The sequence below is a fragment of the Saimiri boliviensis genome, chromosome 15, assembly GCF_048565385.1.
Source record: "Saimiri boliviensis isolate mSaiBol1 chromosome 15, mSaiBol1.pri, whole genome shotgun sequence".
NCBI classification, from domain to species: Eukaryota; Metazoa; Chordata; class Mammalia; order Primates; family Cebidae; genus Saimiri; species Saimiri boliviensis.
The window spans coordinates 28,096,305-28,119,830 of record NC_133463.1 but is presented as its reverse complement, the minus strand read 5'-3'; the positions used below and the strand labels follow the sequence as shown (position 1 = coordinate 28,119,830).

General features: G+C 35.9%; 1 protein-coding gene across 2 annotated transcripts in view; it reads right to left on the bottom strand.

The window, feature by feature from the left end:
- Window positions 1–23,526, bottom strand: part of STK3 (serine/threonine kinase 3) — a 352,673-nt gene that overhangs the window by 264,295 nt on the left and 64,852 nt on the right. Inside the window, exon 4 of one of the 2 annotated variants that reach the window (XM_039464621.2) lies at window positions 17,653–17,767. In XM_039464621.2, coding sequence (XP_039320555.1) covers window positions 17,653–17,767 — 115 coding nt within the window. Of the gene's footprint in view, window positions 1–4,402; window positions 12,893–17,652; window positions 17,768–23,526 lie in introns of those variants that run through there. The other variant, XM_074386819.1, reaches the window with a different exon arrangement.

The following is a 23,526-nucleotide window of genomic DNA, read 5'->3' as shown; positions in this document are numbered from 1 at the left end:
ATTAGCAATATGAGCAATCCAGGACAGCAGTTCTTAAAGTTTATTATGCATCAGAACCAGTACTCTTAAAATCCAAACCATCTAATACAACATTTAAGTCCTTGAATGATCGAGTTCCTGCCAGCCTCAACCATCTACCTTACCATTCTACCACTCAGGAAAGGCTTCACAGAGGAGATAACTTTTGAGCTGACTCTAGAAGACTGAACAAAATTTATCAGGTGACCAAAGAGAGAAGGATACATAAGGCATGTGTAAAGGTACTGAGCATAAAAATACATAAAGTGCATTACCAGTGAATAGTTATTTGTGTTTGAACATAATGTGTACGGGAAAATAGTGCAAAATGGGAAGGCAGATTAGTGCCAAAATGTTTTATACACCTACATATTTTTAAGTAGAAAGATGACATGATCACATCTGAACTTTTAGGAAGAAAGCTCCAACAGCAGGCTCTCAGCCAGAGACTAAAAGGAGCAAAACAAAAGTGGAGAATTTAATAATAAAATAATTTGTAAAAATAATAGGAGTAGTAGTAGGGATAGCAGTAACAGATCTATAACCTTGCTTAGAATCATAAGGGAGACTTGTGTGGTGGAATTAATAGTGAACACCTAAAGCAAAATTATTCAGAAGATGAAGAGGTTCAGAGCAGGCAGAGAAGCCAAAATGTGCCGATGGCAAAATCCATCTTTCCTAATTTAGGTAGGTCTTAAAGACTATCTACAGTCTTTTCCCACAACTGAAAGTGCCTTAGCACTAAAGAATCATATATTACTTAGTTAGCATCCTCTCAGTTCTCCAAAAAAAAATTGTTATAAAAAATAAACATGTCCTTTGACTCAGTAATTCCATTTCATATAATGCATCCAATGACCACAACACAAATATGCCAATACATATGTACAAAAGTTGCCTGCGTCCTTGACTGTAGCAGCAAAACACTAAAAAGTTAGAAGTCACTTTCATCCAGCAGACTGAAAAAAATACATTCTGTTACACACATAAGACCTGTATGTACTGGAATAGGAAGGTATCTAAGACATATCAGAAGTTGAAAAAGAAAAAAAGGTAAGGTATAAAACATCACATATGGTATGAATCCCTGGTGTAAAACAAGTTTTACATACATATGTGCTGAAACAATCCACAAGAAATTAACTGACATAACCTCAAGGAAGTAAAATTGAGGGTGGATGTGAAGACATTAACTTCCCCTTTTGTACCCTTTTATACTGTCTGAAATTTTTACAATGTGCTCATGTTATTTTTTTCTGTACAATTTATATAATTGAAAGGAAAGGAGAAGTTTACACACTCTACATAAAAATACAGATAGTTAGGCAATGCAATTTTAAAAGATCTCCATATAAAATTGTTAAAATTAGAAATGTGCCATCCAAGGAACTAAATTTCCATTTCCTGGAAAATTAACATATGTATTTCTTGATTTCCTAAGATTAAACAAAACTAAGACAAGACACAATGATCTTTTAATATTTTTTTCTAATGCTGAAGAATATTCACTATTTCAACAAATATCATACAATTCTTAAATCACTTGTGATTTAAAACTAAATACTAGGGAAAAAAAAAAAGAAAAACTAAATGATACTTTTTAAAGTTTTTCCTTAACAATAAAAAGTGGCAATTTACATTTGTACAGAACTTTACAGGTTACAGAATCCTCTGACACTTACCATGTTTTTTTCCCCACAAGAAAACACTGATGTAGGTAAGGCAAGTAATATGATATTAGATCAATTTTAGGATTAGGAAACTGAAGCTGAGAGGAGTTACACAATGTACCCAGGGTTACAGAGCTAATAAGTAACAACCCAAGCACTGAAGCTTGGTCTTCCTGCTACGCATCCAAAGGTCTTTCCATTAAACCACATCACTCCAAATAACCACTGTTACAGCATGCTATGGGGTCAGGCTTCTGACAGGGAAGAAAGGCTCACTGCCGATCTGGCAATAACAAGCAGTCTGTCTGCAGAGAAATATACAATATAAAAATAAAGTGTATGAAGGTGGGCCTGATGAAAGGGAAATAGGACTGGGAGAAATGCCAAGAAGAATAGCAACAAAGGTGAAAACTGGGCAACTTACCAATAAGGGAAGCCAAGGAAATACCTTTGTGAAATTAATTTACTTAGTTAAGGTAGAAGGGATAGTCTATTGAGGGGACTATATTATAATGTGAAGAAATCATAAAGTGTTTATAATTCAATCAAAAGATTTAGAAAAGATGTAATGGAGCATGATGTGTATGTTGTATTTAATCAGAGATTAAGATGTGACAGCACATGAGTGCTATGAAAATTTCAATGGTCTAACCCCACAACCCATGATCCTGTTAATGCTGTGGATTGGAACTTGAAGAGGGAAGTATGAAGTACACTCAGAACTCAATCTCACTCCCTGTGACACCCCAAATAAGGAGCAAAAAGTATCACTTTCTACACAAAAGGACTCATTCTCCTAAGATTCTAGTATAGCACTGATTATTAGTAGCCACTCAGAGTGAGAAAACCCTTGTAAGAAGGGGCCAGGGACCAGAAATAATGCGAGGGTCAAGCCATCGTGGTCTAAAGGGAACCATGGGTCTTTCCACTGAGTACTTTCCAGGAAAATCCTAGCAAACATTTACTGCTGACCTAGCAGGAACAGGATCCTTGAGAAACATCAACCTTACTGTCCCTTACTGTGACAGAAAGAACAAAGAGAAGAGGACTCAAAAGCTTTGACTCAATGTCACCAGATATATCTTCCACAATTTAAGATTTATTTTGTGAGCTATTTTAGAGGAGTTTTTAAATTACTGTCTGTTATTCCTGGTGTGTTTTGTTTTTACATTTAATAAATATATAGAAACATCCATTATTTTTTGCCAGTCTAGCACCCATTCACCCTTCTGCTAAAAATATTGTGATTTCCCTTTAAGAAATCACTGCTTCCTCATTCTCAGACCATGTATTTCTAGTAGTCAAGTCTACTCTAGATCTGGGCTGAACACATGACCTAGGTCTAAGTCAGTTACTAAATCACATTGAAATGGCCACAATGATTTGCTCAAGGAAAGCACATGACCCACTCAGAAGCACAAAATTATCACTCTTTTCTGCTGGACTTCAACTAGAAAGGTATAACCCAGGGAACTGCTGGCAGACATCTTGTAACTGAGGGAAGAGCTTGTGTGAGTGTGAGACCAATAAAGAGATAACAGAACAAAAACACGAATTCAAGTAATTTCCTTTCACCCTGAATCAAGCCACGCACAAAACTAACTTTGCAATGAGTGAGAGTTACGTGAACAAATAAATTCCCTGTTTGGCTTAAGGTGGCTTATGCTGGGTTTTCTGTAATTTATAACCTAAAGTTGAAACTGATGCAGGAAACTTGAAGTAAATACCAAACAGGAGAAGTTCTTGGAAAAGAGGTTTGTATAAAGCACAAACCACTGACTAATTATAGAAATGCTAGAGGTTATTCCAGATGTGTAACAGCATTAGATGTCTAATCTATTTTCTATTTTCTGCCACCTCAAAAAGGGATACAATAATTGGCAGCAAGAAAAGCAGAATAAACATGTCTTTTAAAAGGAACATAAACTTTTAAAAGGAACATGTGCAGTCTTTTTTTTTTTAAAGTCTCCTGCCTCCTTTGTTTTCCTACTACCACCTCCCCTAGCTAATGTTTGTCATTGTATTAATTTGCATTTGGATTTCTCATTTTACAAAACTCTCAGCCATTTCAGTTTCCATTCATTTTTATAACATACATGTTATCATCTCATACAATAGTTACGAAAACCCCTTACAGAAAAATCAGTGGTTTAGAGAAACTTGGTGAATATGCAGCAATCTCTGAAATACTTAACTCTCAAAAGTAATACTTAAGCCGACTTGTAAGATTTTATCTGATCATTCATCAAACTTCATATTCCAACTTCTTTACAACCAAAAGCTCTCCTGCCCCCTCTCCTTCTGTCTTAGGAAAAAGAATACATACATTCAATGGGACTCTCAGGTATCCTGGATGAGGAAAATACTCTGGGGAAAATAGCATAGCAACTCAGTAACTCCCTTCTACCCTTACAAATCTATCTCATTCCACCTAAAAAAAAAAGAGAATTGAAAATATAAAATATCCAAGGTTATAAATAATAATAAAAAGTTATGGGATGTGTCCAGAAAAACACAAATCTCTGTTCAACACAAAGTACATACATTAGAAAAAATAACTAGAATACTTTAACCATTATTATATACAAGAGGGCAGACAGAGGTTGTCTTTCATGAAATCTGGATTGCATATGTCTGGCAAGGAAAAAAAAGATTAATAATATATCACAAAGCCCCACAACTAGTGATTCAAAATGAAAGCTTTCACTACTTACACCATATGTAAATATATATATATACACGCTGCTTATAATCTCTTGATCTGCAGAGAAAGAGAACTGATACTCTACTGTGAAAATGGTCAGTGGGTACACATTTAAAATCCTTTCCCACATGAAAAGATTCCTGAAAAAGAGATCAGAAGACAACAGAAAAGCACTCAATATATATGGAGTTGTAAATCCAGTATGAAGCAGTATCTATTACACAAAGAAGGGACATGCAACAAAGTGATTAGGAAAGTCAAACATGAAATTGTCTAGTAACAAAAAGGCAAATAGAAACCCCAAAGAGCACTTTATTGAACAGAAATCCACACATATCAAAAAGATGTCTATTACTGACAATGATATATCAAGTTTTTAAGCTCCAAATAAATCTTAATAATCAATAATGAGAACTTGATATATCTTTACCAAGAAAAAAATGTTTGAAGAAGGACTTAACATCAAGGCAGAACATATACATATTTTTAAAATACAACAAACCAAACATTTACCATAAACGCTATTACATGCAAGGTACTGATTCTAAGGGCACTTGGATAAAATATGCTAGTATATTTTGAATAGCCACTGCCTGATTCTTCTATTTATTTGGTTATTTTATTTATTTGTTTAATGAGATGAAGTCTCACTCTGTTGCCCATGCTGGAGTGCAGTGGCACGATCCAGGCTCAACGCAACCTCTGCCTCCTATGTTCAAGTGATTCTCATCCATCAGCCTCCCGAGTAGCTGGGATTACAGATGCATGCCACCACACCAGCCTAATTTTTGTATTTTTAGTAGAGAGGGGGTTTCTCCATGTTGGCCAGGCTGGTCTCAAACTCCCGATCCCAGGTGATTTGCCCGCATCAGCCTCCCAAAGTGCTGGGATTACAGGTGTGAGCCACTGAGCCCAGCCACCACCACTTGATTTTATTAAAGAAACTAACACTGTACCTAAAAATGAGAGGTCTATGTTATGGAATTTCTTCATTAACAACAATAATTCAAAGTACCAATGGTGAATACTAAGATTCTATCCTTGGTTCTATAGTCCTCTGCATTATTCTACCCAAATACATCTGATAGACAATGTTCAAAATGCAAAGACACTCTTATCTATGTAAGTGAGATGACAGGATGAGGATGACAATGTCAAAAGCAAATATATATAGGGCCTTTTATGTGTCAGGTGTTATTCTGGCATTCAAAATACATGTAATCTTCAGAACAACTCAAGGAGCTAGGGTGGTCTTATCCCATTTATCAGGTGAAGAAATTAAGTCAAAGAGAAGTTTAAAAACTTGGCCAAGTTCACAGAGGTAGTATGTAGCAGAGGCAGTATCAAAGCCATGCAATATGGCTCCAGATTTTATGTTCTCAGCTCAATTGTAGCCATCCACTATAATTCCAACCTTTCTTTCCATATAATCCATTTAACCTCTGTATGGTTCCATTTCTCATCTGGAAAATGGGTCAATAATAGTTCTTACCTCATAGAGTTCTTCAATCCTCACGAGGATTAAATGCCATAATATACATAATACATTTAGAAAAGTACCTGGCACATAAAAGTAATATATACATCTGTTATTATATATTATATTATATTATATATACCAAATGTCTGTCACTGGAGTTGAGAACCATTGTTCTAAAACTGTAACAATCAGTGAGAATTTGCCAAGCAGAATAGTCTTAATGTGCCCTTTACACCAGTAACTAAAGGAAAACTGGACTTCCTGAATTATTTTCATTATAAAATAAGTCTACCACCAGCCTTCAAGAAAATGTACAAGTCATTCAAGAGTTGCTCTCTCCAGTCGGGAATTTCTTCCCCATTAGTTTGTGTTCCCACAACCACCCAACATTACAGAATTAGATCTCATCGTGGTTAAAAGTATATAGTGAAAATGTCACTTATATACTAAACTTAATGTTTATATAACTTTTAAGACACAAAATCTATGTGGCATTTTAGGCTGGGTATGGTAGCTCATGCCTATAATCCCAGCACTTTGGGAGGCCAAGGCAGGTGGATCACCCAAGGTCAAGAGTTGAAGACCAGCCTAGCCCACATGGTGAAACCTCACCTCTACTAAAAATATAAAAATTGACCAGGCATGGTGGTGCACACCTGTAATCCCAGCTACTCAGGAGGCTGAGGCATGAGAACTGCTTAACCTGGGAAGCGGAGATTGCAGTCAGCCAAGATAGTGCCACTGCACTCCAGCCTGAGCAACAGAGCAAGACTCCATTTCAAAAACAAACAAACAAACAAACAACAACAACAAAAAAACACCTGTGTGTTATTTTCATGTAATTCTCATCTATACAGCTGGATGCTAATTACTCTTGAATCAGAATACTACTCTCAGAGATTGGCTTCACCAAAGAGCTATAAAGTATGAAGACTGAAAGAACTATAGCCATCCTCTAACCCAGGGACTAACACTGATCGACACTTAAATATGCTTCTATCAATAGTTTTCTGTTGTGACAACATTCTTGCACAGGCACACTATACAATTGTGCTGAGATGTCTCAAAAGTACAGAAGGAGGAGGAGGAAAACCACTGGATAGATCCTAGAGTACATACATATTCAACAATAAGAGATTATCAAATTACTCTTCAAAGCAGTTGTACTAATTTAAACTCCTAAGAGTATGATAGGCTATAAAGTATATATAAGGCACAGGTGAGTATAATAAATTTGGGAGCATTTCTGTGGAGATGGTCACAGCCAAGATCTGACAAAGAAGGGATCTACCAAGTAAATCCCAGAAGGACTCCAAGCTTAGAACCATAGGGTAGGGAGAACAAGAGTGAAAGGGAGTTCACTGTTTCACGGAAGCTGAAAAGAAGAAAATGAAACAAGAATTGGCTCCTTGTCCCCAGTCTGAAATAACAGAAACATCAAGATAAAAAGAAAAGTCCAAAAATTTCCAGAAAGGGAAGAAAACTAAAAATAAATAAGACCCTGACAGCCATTAGCAACACTAGATGTTAGAAGATAAATGGAGGAAAGTCTCAAAGCTCTGAGAAAATTATTTTCACTGTAAAATTCTCCAGAGGCTATCAACCAAGAATAAAAGCAAAATAAAGACATTTCCAGATATGTAAAGACTCAAATCATAATTGACCTCTTATTTTTGTTTCATGAAGAAGACAGTTTAGGAAGAATACAAAACAAAGGCAAAAACAGGAAAACAGGAAATATACTTTTTTTAAATGGTTGCACTAATCAAGAGTCAAGTGAAAAAAAATTCCAAGGATACAGCTATAAAGCAGACCTCAAAGCAATGAGTCCACATTACAACAAGAAGTCAGGAAGCACCAGGAAAATCTCAAAGAAGAATCACATACGTTCCAGGAAACAGATATACTGAGTAAGAAGCTCAAAGATAATAGCAAAATGATAAAAGATGCATATACTGCTTTTCTTAAAGTAACAAAAAAGAAAAAAGAAAAAAATTCAGGAAACAGAAAATAATATAACATGATCCTAACATAGATCCATCAGCCTAAAATGTGGCAGTGATTTTGAGCAATTGATTAAGGGCGAGTAAAGTAAATTCATTTAGACCACATGTTGGAAACATTCTCCTTTGGGTAACCTAGGAGTACAACTTTAGATATTTAGAGATAGAAAAAAAATTTGAGCATATCATTGTTTCCTCTTCCAAGATGTTCCTTGCCCTCTCTACTCTGACTCATTCATTTATTCATTCATTCTGTCAATACATATTTACTGAGCACCTGTCCTAGAAGCTGAAGATAAAACAATGAACAAAATAAGAAAAATCCCTGCCCTTTTGAAGCTTACATTCAATAACTCCTACTCTTTCAATAATCTGCTAATGCAGGGGTCCCCAACCCGTGTACTGGTCCATGGCCTGTTAGGAACTGGACCATACAGCAAGAGGTGAGTGACAGGTAGATAAGCATTACTGCCTAAGCTCCACCTCCTGTCAGCTCAGCAGCAGCATTAGATCCTCATAGGAGCAAAAACCCTATTGTGAACTGCACACGCAAGAAATCTAGGTTGTGCACTCTTCATGAGAATCTAATGCCTGATGATCTGAGGTATAACAATTTCATCCTGAAACCATCACCCTCATCCATGGAAAAATTGTCTTCCATGAAACCAATCCCTGGTGCCAAAAAGGTACCACTGTGCTAATGGATTATCTCACCAATGCAACTTTTTCTAAATTGTTAAGTTATGTGTGTCTTCTTTTTCCTCCTAAAGAACTCAAACTCTTTCCAAAACAGAATTTGGATTTTTACATATCTTTTACCTCATCTAGTGTGTGTAGAATGCAAAACAGCAACGTTTATTAGTTATTTGTACCTCTAGGGATGAGCACTGGGCCTAAATCAATAAATGTGTTTTGAACCTTTCCATTCAACTAAAATGTAAATAAAACTGCTGTATCCAACGATTCTCACACTGCTATAAAGAACTACCTGAGACTGGGTAATTTAAAAGAAAAGAGATTTAATTGACTCCCAGTTCCACAGGCTGTACAGGAAGCATTGGCAGGGGAGATCTCAGGAGACTTACAATCATGACAGAAGGGCAAAAGAGAAGCAAGCACTGAATGCACATGGTAGAGAGTGAGAAAGGATGAAAGAGGAAGTGCTACACACTCTCATGAGAACTCACTACCATGAGAACAGCAAGGGGGAAATCCGCTCCCATGATCCAATCACCTCCCACCAGGTCCCTCCCCAAAAACTGGGGATTACAATTCAATATGAGATTTGGGTGGGGACATAGAGCTAAACTGTATCAACTGCCAAATAAAATGTAAAGCACTATGCAATTATTACCTATTATTTAACAGAAGAAGACACTTAAGTCCTTGTCAGTTAAGTGATTTGCTCCAGACCATAAAACTGGTTTGTAGAAGAACCAAAACTAAAACCCATATTGTTGAAAGCCTGGATTCATGCCATTTCTACTATACTAGGATGAATGAAAACAAGTAGTCAAATCAAAAAATGGGCCTAAATGGGAGAGAATAACCTTAAGCATTTTCTTAGAATGTTGTTAAGTATACAATAAACATCTAAGACACATACTCTATTTCTTCCATATGTCAAGACATAGCTTTACAATTATGTAAAGATCACTGGAAAGCCTCTAATCAAAAAAATCTAACCTGTCTTTTAAGAGCTTCAATTTCACAAAGTTACGCATTTCTACTCTGCAGTAAATGTTTCGAGATGTTTAATGGCATTTAATATAAATTGGTTTTCTAAAAATTTCCTCAGAAGGAAACCTTCAAAATTTATTACCACAAATATACTAAACTTTTCATTCTTTTAAAACTTGAAAACACTTAACTCCTCAAAAAAAAAATGCTTATATTACCTTACACAAACAACAATATAAGCCTTTTCATGAGGCACAGAAGGCCTATGATTAAAATTATCAAGATACACATTTTTAAAGATAAGCAAAAAATTAAACATAGACGTATATATAACTTTTGTAAAAATCAGGAAACTAATGAAACATATTCTGGTATTTCACACATGCCAAGGTTACTAGTTAGGATACTTTTTATGGCTTGCCTTTGGTATATGACCGTATTTGTTCAGCAATCCACATTATTAATACCAAATAGTAGCCACACAAATTATAACTTATCCACAAAAATATAACACTGAATAGAGAGGTAGGGTCATTTTATATTCACAGGATAAGAAGCCAAGAAATTGGTTGTTTCAGCTCAACATTTGTCAAAGGCTTGTAGGCGCCAGTAGCTATTCTAGGCACTTGGAATATTTCAAGATAAATATGCTAAAACTGCTGCCCTTGAGCAGTTAATAGCAGGTGAAAGGCAACTAGAACTCCTTTTCTCCCAAATACTAAAAGCTGACTAATTAAATGTAATTCCCAAGCACAGGATACCATGGCTATCTACAAAGAAGTTTCATCAAACTTAAGATAGTTTAAAATACTCTGAAAAAATCAGTTACTAAATGTATATGATACCAGGATTTCAGCTGTGTTTGTGAGTCTGATCACAGAAATGAGAAATTTTAATCACATTATACTACTTTATAGAGCCCCAAACACTTATAAACCAAAAGGACTCAATGAATACTAACCTAATAGTGATTTTTACTCACAATGTAACCTGAGGAATCAGAGAAACTTTTTATCACCCACTAGCGATACAGAAGAGTTTGATCTTTTTCCTAATTCTAGTACCACTGCCATTAATTACCATAATTCACTACCAGCTCAAGTTCCAACTCTGTGATCTGGCCCATATTAAGTAAGCATCAGCACTTAAATAAACAAAATCTCTACCCTTTACTACTCAGACTCAGTTACAATCATGAGGAATATGTGCTCCTTTTTTATGTAAGAATGACTATGCAATAAAGGCCCAATTAATCAATGAATTACTAAACACGCAACAAACTACCTGATAAAATAAGAAAATTTTCAAATAAGCAGTAACATTTTCAGCTGGGCCTTCATGGATGCAAATTCACTAGGCAAAGACTGGGAGTAGGGATAACACTAAAAGAAGGGCAGAGGATGAGGCAAGGGCATACATACAATCACCAAAATATGAAGCTATTTCTTATTCTAGGAGCCAGTTCTTATTGTAACCCTGAAGTGGAAAATACCTGATAAAACAGTGACAAGTTATGAAACTGTACAGGTAGGAAGGAGGTAATACATAAACTCTGTTTATATATCAGCTTAAAAAATCTGAACTTAAATGTTTTGTCTCAAAGTCCTGTAACTTAATTGGATTTGCTCTTTCCTGTGCCTTTAATTTTCGATTTTCAAGGAAACATTTGATCAAAAACAGACAGCAGTCAATAATTCAGATCCAAAAAGACTTTATCCCTAGAAAGATTTCTTTCAAAGACAAGCATAATTACACACACACACAAAATAGGTAGTTTTCCAAGACTTATTACTCTTGAAACAAATAAAAAGTTTAGAATCCATTGTTAACTCTCTAAATCATCACATAATTTTGTTTCTTCTCTATAATAAATGAAGCTCGCTACATATAAATATGTACAAATAGAATATGCAAATTATACATAGTCAGACGAGATCCAAAAGTTTCTAATAATGTTATCTAAACTGTCCATTACTCTGAGAAAGCTATTAATATGGTTAAGATATACAGTACATATATAATCAAATTAACTATAAATTAAGCTCTCACTTCAGAACAAGATTATGCTGTCAGAGCAACATCCAAGTCCACTTGAGCACCAATCCAACCTTGTTCGCAACCTCTATTTTATAGTTTTTATTAACAATTTAAAGATAAGCACAAAAACAAGACTTTCAGTGATCGTGTTTTTACATCTGTTTTTAGATTTATAAAGGTTAAAGTTGTCAATAAATTTCTACATCCACAGATCATACATGAATTCATTTAAGTGGATGTAATAAGAAAAGTCAATTCAAGGGCTTTCCCAGATATATCCAAATGACTAGGAGTAAAAAAACATGAAAGCAAATGAGTAAACCAGTGTCTACAATACTCAGTCCAAAGAACAGACCCCAAACACAAAGCATGAGTTTCAGAGACAAAACTCCTAAAAAGAGATTAAGAGAAAGAACTGGGGCACGAGGCAAGAATGATACAAAATGTCAAACAGGATCTTATTAACTGGATCACAAAAAAGGTACGTGTATAGAAAATAAATAAGCAAATGACTAGCAAAATCAAGGAACAGGGTCAGAGAAATACCAATGGCAAAAGCTGTTACGGTGAATAACAAAAATATATAAGACATAGCTTTCTTGATACTACCATTAGCCAACTAAAAAATATAACAACAAAGAAAGATCATTCATATTAGCAGTAAAAATGACAAAGCTCCTAGAAGCAAATCAAATTTAAAATGTATACAATTTTTTTTTTTTTTTTTTTTTTTTTTTGAGAAGGAGTTTTGGTCTGTCACCCAGGCTGCAGTGCAGTAGTATAATCTTGGCTCTTTGCAACCTCTGCCCCTCAGGTTCAAGTGATTCTCCTGCCTCAACCCCCCAAGTAGCTGGGATTACAGGCGCCCACCACCACACCCAGCTAATTGTTTCGTATTTTTAGTAGAGACAAGATTTCGTCATGTTAGCCAGGCTGGTCTCAAACTCCTGACCTCAGGTGATCCATGTGCCTCAGCCTTCCAAAGTGCCAGGATTACAGGCGTGAGCCACCATGCCTAGCTGTACAATTTTCAAGGAGATTTTAAAATGCATTTAAATACATAAAAGAAGAACTGAACACAAAGATATTCTATGATCATGGACTAGACAATATCAGTCAACACAATTTATGAGTTAAATCCAATCACAAACCCAGCAAAACTTTTTGTGGAGCTTGACAACTTATTCTAAACTTATATGAGGCCAGGCATGGTGGCTCATGCCTGTAATCTCAACACTTTGGGAGGCCAAGGCAGGAGAATAACCAAAGGTCAGGAGTTCAAGACAAGCCTGGCCAAGGTGGCAAAACCCCATCTCTACTAAAAATATAAAAATTAGCTGGGTGTGGTGGCAGACACCTGTAATCCCAGCTACTCGGGAGGCTGAGGCAGGAGAATCACTTGAACCTGGGAGACATATGTTGAAGTGAGCCAAGATCACGTCATTGCACTCCAGCCTGGGCAACAAGAGCGAAATTCAGTCTCAAAAAAATAAATAAAATATAAAATAAATTTAAAAATAAAACTTACATGAGACATCAAGGAAATCAAAGACAAGGGAATTGCATCCCAAATATCAAACATGCCACCATACAATTAAGAACATATTTCTGTTTCAGAAGCAGACAAATAAATCTCTGCTAGAACAGAGAGACCAAATATAGAGCCAAATATATATAAAACCTTTGTAGAACAGGCGTATAAGCAAGTTTAAAAGGAACAGAAAATTGTGTTAGGACAATTAGATTTCCACACAGGAAAAAAATAAATAAAAGTGCTATATATCCCTATCTCATATCATATACAGAAATAAACTCCAGCTAGATTAAAGAGGTAGGTAAAAAACCAGCCTGTTGCAAGATAAAACTGATGCCATTCCGAAGTAAAACCACCATAATGACAGGAGTTTGGCTCCAGCAGCAAGGTCGTTAAACAACGCCTGTGGCATAGATAACCCCTCATAAAGGTGTTTATCTAACCTCTCCAGTGGTCACGAGTAGCAAGAAAGTCTGAGGTGTAACCAGCTGCACATGTTTTACCAAAGGAGCTTGCTATATAAAGGATATTTAGGGTAGGGTGGATGTGGGAGTACACCACCTCTTGGCCACCCAAAACATTATTTCTGTTAGTAAGTCTCTAATAAATGTTTCTTTATGGAAAACTGGATTTGTCAGCCCCTTTCTTCAGCCTCTCAGCTCCCTTGGCCTTTGGGGGTAGCTCTGCATATGTTTACTCATAGCAGAACAGAAATGCTAATAAGAAAACATATGCAATTAGAAAGAGTTCCATTTCTGGTCATGATAAACTAGATAATTCAGACCACTCTCCTGCTGAAAGAACTAAAATGTTTGGAAAAATACATTTAAAAGTCTATCTGATAGCTAATGAAGATAGAAGAGCAGTGCCTTTTGTCTGAAAACAAGATATAATAAAAAAAGAAAGAGGTGAGCCTAGCAATAAGGGCTGTTTTTCCTCAAGAGGCACCTATCAATTATGGAACAGAAGTTAAGAGGCTAAGAAGCAAAACAGACCTTCTGACTGACTTATAAGATGAAAAGGTTAAAGACTGGAAATCAAAACCTACCAAGAAACTGAGAAGCCCTAGAATATCAAAGGACCATATCCTAGATATAAAGGAGAATCAACTGTCAAAAGTACAGTCATGTGTCACTTGACAACATGGATACATTCCAAAAAAGATATCATTAGGCAATTTCACAGAATGTATTTACATAATCCTAGATGGCATAGCCTTTTGCTCCTAGGCTACAGACCTGTATGGCATGTTACTATACAGAATGCTATAGGCAGCAGTAACACAATGATACGTATTTGCGTATCTAAACATGTTCAAACAGAAAAGATACAGTGAAAATACGATACTATAACCTTATGGGACCACCATTCTATATACAGTCCATCATTGATGGAAACATCATTACAGAGCATATAACTGTACTAAAGCCCAGATTCAAATGATCTCTAACCCTAATTAAAGTGATCCAGGATTGCTAGTTCTAGCTGCCAGTTAGAAACAAACAAAAAACTTAAGTAAAAGACATTATCATTCAGAAATTCAAATAAATTCTATCACATTTTATGCAATGTCTAGCACTCTATCAAAGATAACCAGGCATAGATGAAAACAGTAAAAAACAAGAGAAACAATATAAAATAGAGAGAGACCCACAGGACAGTAACATTTAAAAGGATAGCAGACAAAATTAGACTATAATTAATATGTTCTAGGATATAAGTCTAGGCAACAAAGTGAGACCCTGTCTCTTCAAAAAAAATTTTTTTAATTAGCCAAGCATGTTAGCACATGACTATGGTCCCAGCTACTCAGGAGACTGAGGTGGATGGATCACTTGACCCCAGGAGGTCAAAGCTATAGTGAGCCATGATCATACCACTGCACTCAAGCCTGAGTGACAGAGCAAGAACCTGCCTCAAAAATAAAAATAAATTATGTTCTAGGATATAAAATACTACAAGATTTCTGTAATAAGATCTTTAAAAGGCTAAAAGGAATCACTAACCTAGAATTCTTTACCCAGCAATATACTTTTCAGAAATGAAGTGAGGGGTCAGGCATGGTAGCTTACACCAGTATTCCTAGCACTATGAGAAGCCAAGACAGCAGAATTGCTTAGGACCAGGAATTGAAGACCAGCCTGGGCAACATAGCCAGACCCCATCTCTACAAAAAAAAATTCGTTTTAATTAGCAAGGCATGGTGGCATGCTCCTGAAGTCCTAGTTACTCAGGAGGCTAAGGCTGGAAGATCCCTTGAGCCCAGGAGTTCAAAGTTGCAGTGAACTGTGATCACGCCATTGCATTCCAGCCTGGGCAAAAGAGTGAGAACCTGTTTCAAAAAAGGAAAAAGAAAAACAAGAAGTAAAATAACATTTTCACCAAAAAAAAAAAAAAATAGATCTTGTCATCATCATATCCACACATAAGGAAACACTAAAGGACATTCTTTAGGCAACCAAGAAATCCAGAAAGAACCGACGAACAATAAAAAGCATATATAGATGAGTAAATATAAACATCTGTGATATAAAATAACAAGAATTCCTTGTGCTATTTAAAACGTATACAGAATTTAAAGAAACAAAGCATATCACAAAAAACAAAAGACCATACAAGCTCTTAAAAACAAATTGCCATATTCTTAGGAAAAGATTGTTTTATGAGCATGAAAACAATTACTAGAGTGAGTTTTACCCTGTTTAATCAAAGACAACTGCTACACTGGTCACATTTTTGAAAGCCAGTCAATCAGAAATAGTCATGCTTCTGAAATTCAGATAATCAAGAGTGTACCTCCAGTGAACAAATGCTTACAGTGTGAAGATATTTTTTAAATGAAATGATACAGATCCTTGTATTACTAACCTTAACAATAATGGTACTCTTTACAGATAATAAATAAATGAAGAAAAATGTCCTTGCATTAGAAAAGAAAGATACAAATATTCCTGTGATTTAATAGGAGGTGTCATCAAGGCAACACTCAGAAACCATATACCTACAGTTGCTGATCAATCTCTTGTGCAGTTCTGGGTTCCTTTTCATATATGGATATTAGACTCTTACCATGCCACCCCAGAACCCAGGATACCTGTTGTGTGAGAGTGACAACTACACTATTCCAAGTGTACAACTCCCCAACAGGCTAGTGGACAATGTTTTATAGCAAAGAATATGAACGGGTAAAATCTTCTCTCTGACAACTGATGAAGAGTTTTCTGAAGATAATGATCTCATCTACACCTATCTTCAAAAACTATAGTATACCTTCATAGTTGTAATTATTGGCAACAAGAATTAAACTACTTGGATCAAACACTTCACATCTACTCAAAATCATAACATTAACACTTAAAACCAAGAAAACAGAGGTTTAAAATTTTCCATTTCACACGTTTTTACTTCATATTCCTACTTGATAACTTTAAACACCAAATGCACTGAGTTTAGCCCTGAAATAATTTTAAAACACTTCTCTAAATGGAATACAATTATTTTCCACTGAAGCATTGTTCCGCCACTCAAGAGTCATCTGATTTACATAAATGCTAGTTAAGCATCATAGAAATTCTCAAACATATAATTAGAATGTCACAGATCACTTAATCTAGTCTGTCAAAACAGGGATTATTTCAATTTCTGTTTCACTTCCCTTAAAAGAAATTCTATTTACCTTCTTTTCCCTAACGGAGAAAAAGAAAATAGTAAATTAAACTTACAATGGTACTTCCGAAATCAAACTTTAAAATGATTCTGGTTAACCACAAATTGACTGAAGCAGTTAACAATTTTTTCTGAATGTATTTTACTGAAACGTGGCTGACAATATATAATAATGTTACTAATACAGAATTACAAATTATTTCACTGATTACTCTTCTTATTCAAGATAAAAAGGTCACTTTGGTCCATACAAATTGTCCAAATAAACTAGATGCATTACTAGCCTAAAGTAAACAATTCTGTAAATAGCACTTCTACTTGTAGAGTTAAAACAATCATAAAAAGCTTTTATGAAACAATACATTTCACTAAGCTAAATTTATAGAAATACGTATATTTCTATCACTTTCACACATCCTGACAGTATTTGTGAAACACAAAAATGCTTTCAATTATTTTTTAAAATTCAGAAACATGTAATTTCTTCAAATATTACCAGCCATAAATTATAATACAGAAAATTTAAGTAAATACTATGACTATCATAAACTTTAAATAAAATTCTAGCCATAATTTATAAAACTCACATGGTTAAACAACACATATTCACTATTCCAAATGAAGAAGAGAAGTGCTCTGTGACATACCAAAAATTATCGTAATAAATAAGTTAAATAATCATGTAGTTCCTAAATCTGTCACAGAAAGATATGTGGCTGGTTCTCACACCTCCTACTAGATAGCTTTACTTAAAATCTTTTCTTTTTTCACCATTTTCTTTCTAACAAACTACCAACTAGTCAGATTCTAAAATATGATCTTTAGAAATGAGATTAGCAAAACAATTTTAAAATACTTACTGTCTTGTTTCGTAATCTAATTATGTCTGAGACAGAGCCAGCACCACAGTACTCCATAACAATCCAGAGGTCTGTATTCTTAAAGTAACTGCCATAGTACTTTACAACATAGGGGCTAAAGGAAAATACATAAACAATTAAATTTAGTTAATTCCCAACAGCATTTTTTTTCTTAATCCCAATACGAAGTATTTTCAACATTTCATAATGTTCCAATAAATTAAATAAGTAAATTTCTGTTGTACATCAAATTCTCAATATCTAGAGTTCACCAATTATGCATAATTAGGCTTTAATTCATGGATAAATTTAATAGGATTACAAAACAGAAGAGGCCCAAATGTTTTGAGTGATTCTGAAGAAAATAAGACTTCATTCTGGCAAAGAACGTACTACTTAACATTCTTTATTGAGGAATAAATGGAAATTTTTCCCTTTAACAAAAGCGTTTTAAATGTAAGTCTTCTAAAGGATTTTGCATTCAGTCAAATATTAATCAACTTTAAAATAATCTACATTTCAATGACACCAAAAAAGAATTATTTTAAATTTTCTTTCATTCTGGATTTTGAAAATTCTAGAGAAATAAATTATAAATTTTTCTGCTTTAATTTATAGAATTAAAATATTAGCAATTTAATTTCTAAACTGAGGTCTTATGTTTTCCAGAGGAGAATAAACTATGTTTATAGTCAAATTGTCTTCAGGAATATTTAAAAACAGGTAAATGACCACAGGCAGTAATATTTCTTATGAATAAACTACATATATTGACGTATGAGAAATCTTACCTATCTCAAAGAGGCAGAATACCATATTCACAAAATACATAAAGACAGAAAATATAAGACAGCAGAAACTAAACAGAACACAACTTAAATGCTACAAGAGCTCAAATGAGGAAATAACATTAGAATCATCCAAAGAGAACTTTGTGGAAGAAGTGAGATTTGAATAAGGTTATGAAAGAAAAGTTTAAACTCCAAAGTGTAGATAGAGAAGGGGGTAAGAATATTCTAGAAAAGAGAAAGGCCATGAACAAAGGTACACAAATAGGGAAAAACCAAGTACGACATACAAGAAGACAACTTGTTCGGATAACTACTTCTATCTAGTAGTAGCTACAATCAAAAACAGTAGTTATTTTGCTGGGCACCAATGTAAGATAAATAAGACATAGAAACAAATAGGAAAAAAAACTGAAATTATGATAAAAGAACATGTAGAGAGACTACCAATTGTGGAAGTTAAGAGAATATTGTCAGGGAAAACTTCTTAGCACAGCCTTTAAAATTTTAGCCATGCTCTGACATTGAGGCAGTAATAAATAGCCTGCCATGCAAAAAAAACAAACAAACAAAAACAAAAAACAAAAACCCAGGACCAGATGGATTCACAGCTGAATTCTAGCAGATATACAAAGCAGAGCTGATACCATTCCTGCTGAAACTATCCCAAAAAGCTGAGGAAAAGGGAATACTCCCTAACTCATCCTATGAGGCCAGCATCATTCTGGTACCAAAACCTGGCAGAGATACGACAAAAAAAGAAAACTTTAGGCCAATATCCTTGATGAACACCAATGCAAAGTCCTCAACAAAACGTTAGCAAACCAAATCCAGCAGCATATAAAAAACCTTAACCACCATAATCAAGTAGGCTTTATCTTTGGGATGCAGGTTGGTTCAACACACACATAAACAGAAAAGGCTTTCAATAAAATTAAACGTCCGTTCATGTTAAAAACTCTCAACAAACTAGGTATTGAAGGAACATACCTCAAATAGTAAGAGCCATATATGAAAACCCCACCACCAATATTATACTGAATGGGAATAAGTTGGAAGCATTCCCTTTGAAAACCAGCTTAAGACAAAGATGCACTCTCTCACCTCTCCTATTCAACATAGTATTGCAAGGCCTGGCAAGGGCAATTTGGCAAGAGAAAGAAATAAAGGTCATCCAAATAGGAAGAGAGGAAGTCAAACTATCCCTGTTTGCAGATGACATGATCCTATATCTAGAAAACCCCATAGCCTCAGCCCAAAAGCTTCTTAAGCTGATAAACAACTTCAGCAGTCTCAGAATACAAAAGCAATGTGCAAAAATCACTAGCATTCCTATACACCAGTAACAGTAAAGCCAAGAGCCAAATTGGGAACTAACTCCCATTCACAACTGCTACAAAAGGAATAAAAAACATTGGATGACAGCAAACTAGGGAGGAGAAAGATCTCTACAAGGAGAACTATGAAACACTGCTCAAAGAAATAAGAGATGGCATAAAGAAATGGGAAGACATTCCATGCTCAGTGATAGGAAAAATTAGTATCATTAAAATGAGGTCAGGCACAGTGGCTCACATCTGTAAACCCAGCACTTTGGGAGGCTGAGGCAGGTGGATCACTTGAGGTCAGGAGTTCGAGACCAGCCTGGTAAACATGATGAAACCCCTTTCTCTACTAACAATACAAAAATTAGCTGGGCATGGTGACACATGCCTGTAATCCCGGTTAGTTGGAAGGCTGAGGCAGGAGAATCACTTGAACTTGGGAGGTGGAGGTTGCAATGAGCCAAGACAGCGCCACTGGGCAACAGAGCAAGACTCCATCTCAAAAATATATATATATATTTACACATATACACACATATATTATTAAAATGGCCATACTGCCCAAAGCAATTTATAGATTCAATGCTATTCTTATTAAAACTACCATTTGAGATTCTGCACAGAACTAGAAAAAACTATTTTGAAATTCACATGGAGGCAAAAAAAGAGCCCGAATAGCCAAGGCGATCCTAAGCAAAAAGAACAAAGCTGGAGGCATCATGCTACCTGACTTCAAACTATACTACAGGGCTACAGTAACCAAAACAGCATGGTAATGATACAAAAAAAAAAAGAAACATAGATTAAGGAAACAGAATAGAGAACCCAGAAATAAGACCACAATACTACAAATATGTGAACTTTGACAAATGTGACAATAACAGACAGTAGAAAAGGGATTACCTATTCAATAAATGATGCTGGGATAACTGGCTAGCCATATGCAGAAGATTAAAACTAGACCCCTTCCCATACCACATGCAAAAATTAAACTCAAGATGGATTAAAGGCTTAAATGTAAAACCCCAAACTATAAAAATCCTGGAAGATAACCTAGGCAATACCATTCAGGACATACACATGGGCAAAGATTTCATGATGAAGACACCAAAAGCAATAACAAAAGCAAAAATTGGCAAATGGGATCTAATAAAACTAAACAGCTTCTGTACAGCAAAAGAAACTATCAAGACAGGCCGGGCACAGTGGCTCATGCCTGTAATCCCAACATTCTGGGAGGCCGAGGCAGGCAGATCACAAGGTCAAGAGATCGAGACCATCCTGTTCAACATGGTGAAACTCCATCTCTACTAAAAATACAAAAATTAGCTGGGTATGGTGGCACGTGCCTATAATCCCAGCTACTTGGGGGGCTCAGGCAGGAGAATTGCTTGAACCCAGGAGGCGGAGGTTAAAGTGAACTGAGATCATGCCACAGAGCGAACAACACACACTGGGGACTGGGGCCTATCAGAAGGTGGAGGGTGGAAAGAGGAAGAGGATCCAAAAAAACAACTAATGGGTACTAGACTTAATACCTGGGTGATAAAATAATCTGCACAACAAAGCCCCATGACACAAGTTTACCTATGTAACAAACCTGCACATGTACCCCTGAACTTAAAATAAAAGTTAAAAATAAATAATAAAAATATCAGTCATTTAAAAATAAAACTTAAAAATTTTTCTGTTATAATTAAATTTTATATTAAAAACAAAGGCAAGAAATAAAAAATACAAAAAAAAAAATGATTATGTCTTGAAGTCTAAGGTAGAACAGAGTGGTTAGAGCTGAAGGGCCTAAATTCAATCCTGTTTTATCCCTCCATTACCTCTTACACAGACTTGCTCCCCACTGGTCTCTTTTTCAGTTTTCTCCCCACTTCGAATCCATGCTACATACAGTTCACAAGGTACCTTACTTTAAAACAAACGTAAAATAAGCTGATCATTCTGCTCCTCTAGTTAAACAAAAATACTCCAATAGCTCTCCATTCCCCAAAGGAAAAGGTCCTATCTGCTCCATATCACACATAAGTTCTTCCAAAGTCTACCTTGTACCCATATCTCTGATCACTCTCTATCTCATACGTTAAATTTCCAGGCATACTTAGCTTTGCTAGGTCTTGGGAATGGAAAGTATGCATTAGGAGTTCATAAATGAACCATTTAAGAAAACTGCTTATTTACAAACAAATGAAATTAAATACAGATGTAGAACTTCAATATATGGGAAACATAAAAACAAAATTTCTTTACATGTACTCCTTTGACGTACTGAGCCTATGTGGAAACTTTTACAGGGAGTAGTGTTCCTACACCTGGCTGTGCATCAGAACCACCTGTGACCCAAGCACATACTCCTTTGAGGTTCTAATTCTAGGTTTTTAAAAGCTCTACCAGTGACTCTGATACAGATTCAGAGTTAAGCTTCGCTCCACCAGTGGACAGACTGCATATCCTCCAGAGAAAAAAATTCTCTCTTTTTTTTTTTTCCAAGATAGAGTCTCACTCTGCCACCTAGGCTAGAATGCAGTGGCACCATGTCGATTCACTGCAGTGTCTGCCTCCCGGGTTCCAACAATTCTCATCCCTCACCCCCCAAGTAGCTGGGATTACAAGCCTCTATCACCACGCTCAGCTAATTTTGGTAGTTTTAGTAGAGATAGGGTTTCACCAGGTTGGTTCAGCACAACCTCTGCTTCCTGGGTTCAAGCGATTCTCCTGCCTCAACCTCCTGAGGCAGGGATTACAGGTGTGTGCCACCACACCTGGCTAATTTTTTGTATTTCTCCTATACTCACTTTAATCCAAGCCACCAACATCTTTTAAAATGTGTATTTTATTATTACTCACATATCATGAGGCCAACAGATCAAGAGACTATTGCTATTAAAAAGATATACTGCTATACGTACAGCTCCCAAGAGGAGGAGGTGTGCTGTGTCACAGGGGGCTCCACAGGGACAGTTAGAAGGGTTAGTTAGGAGGCAGAGAAAGTGAGGGGAGAGAAAGTGGGCAAGAATCTTTATGTGGTTTCTGTGGGAGAGAACAGTTGAGACAGGGTAAAACAGGTTTAGGGTTGGCTACTTTGAGTACTTCAAGTGGGTTCTGGGGAATGGGGTTTTCTCTGGTTGTCTGGTACCTAGCCCTGGGGCAATCTGGGCAGGGGAAAAGTTGACCCTAGAGTGTGACCATGGAGGTGGTGGGGTGGTCTGGGGTCTAGATAGGTTGATGTGCATATGAAAGACATCCTCACATGGGAGTTAGTTTGCTGTCTCTAGGAATTAGCTAACCCTGAGAAGGGCAGTCGCTTCAGTTTTAGCAAGGTCCCAGATATCAAAGCATTAAGAATACAGAACATAAAAAGATATGCTTAATACAATCTCCTGCATGGACTAAAATCACTTTTTAATTGGTCTCCCTATATTCACATTTGCGTCCCTACAATTGAGCTTTCATTCAGCAGCCACAGAAACCTTCAAAGTATAAATTACATCATGTTATTCCTCTACTTAAAATTCTTCACTGATCTTTTTTTCTTGTATATCAAACAAAACCCATTCTCTTTACCTTTATTTTGAGGCCCTCCATGGTCAGGCTTCTGCCTACATATGCAATGCCATTATGTTCTACTCATATGTGGAATCTTCCTCAGAAACAGTGTTCAAATTGCATCTTACCTAGAAACAACAGGTAAGAGTGTAGCACGCTCTGACAGAAGCCAGGGGATGCTCAGGGACACACTGAACAGGCCAGGA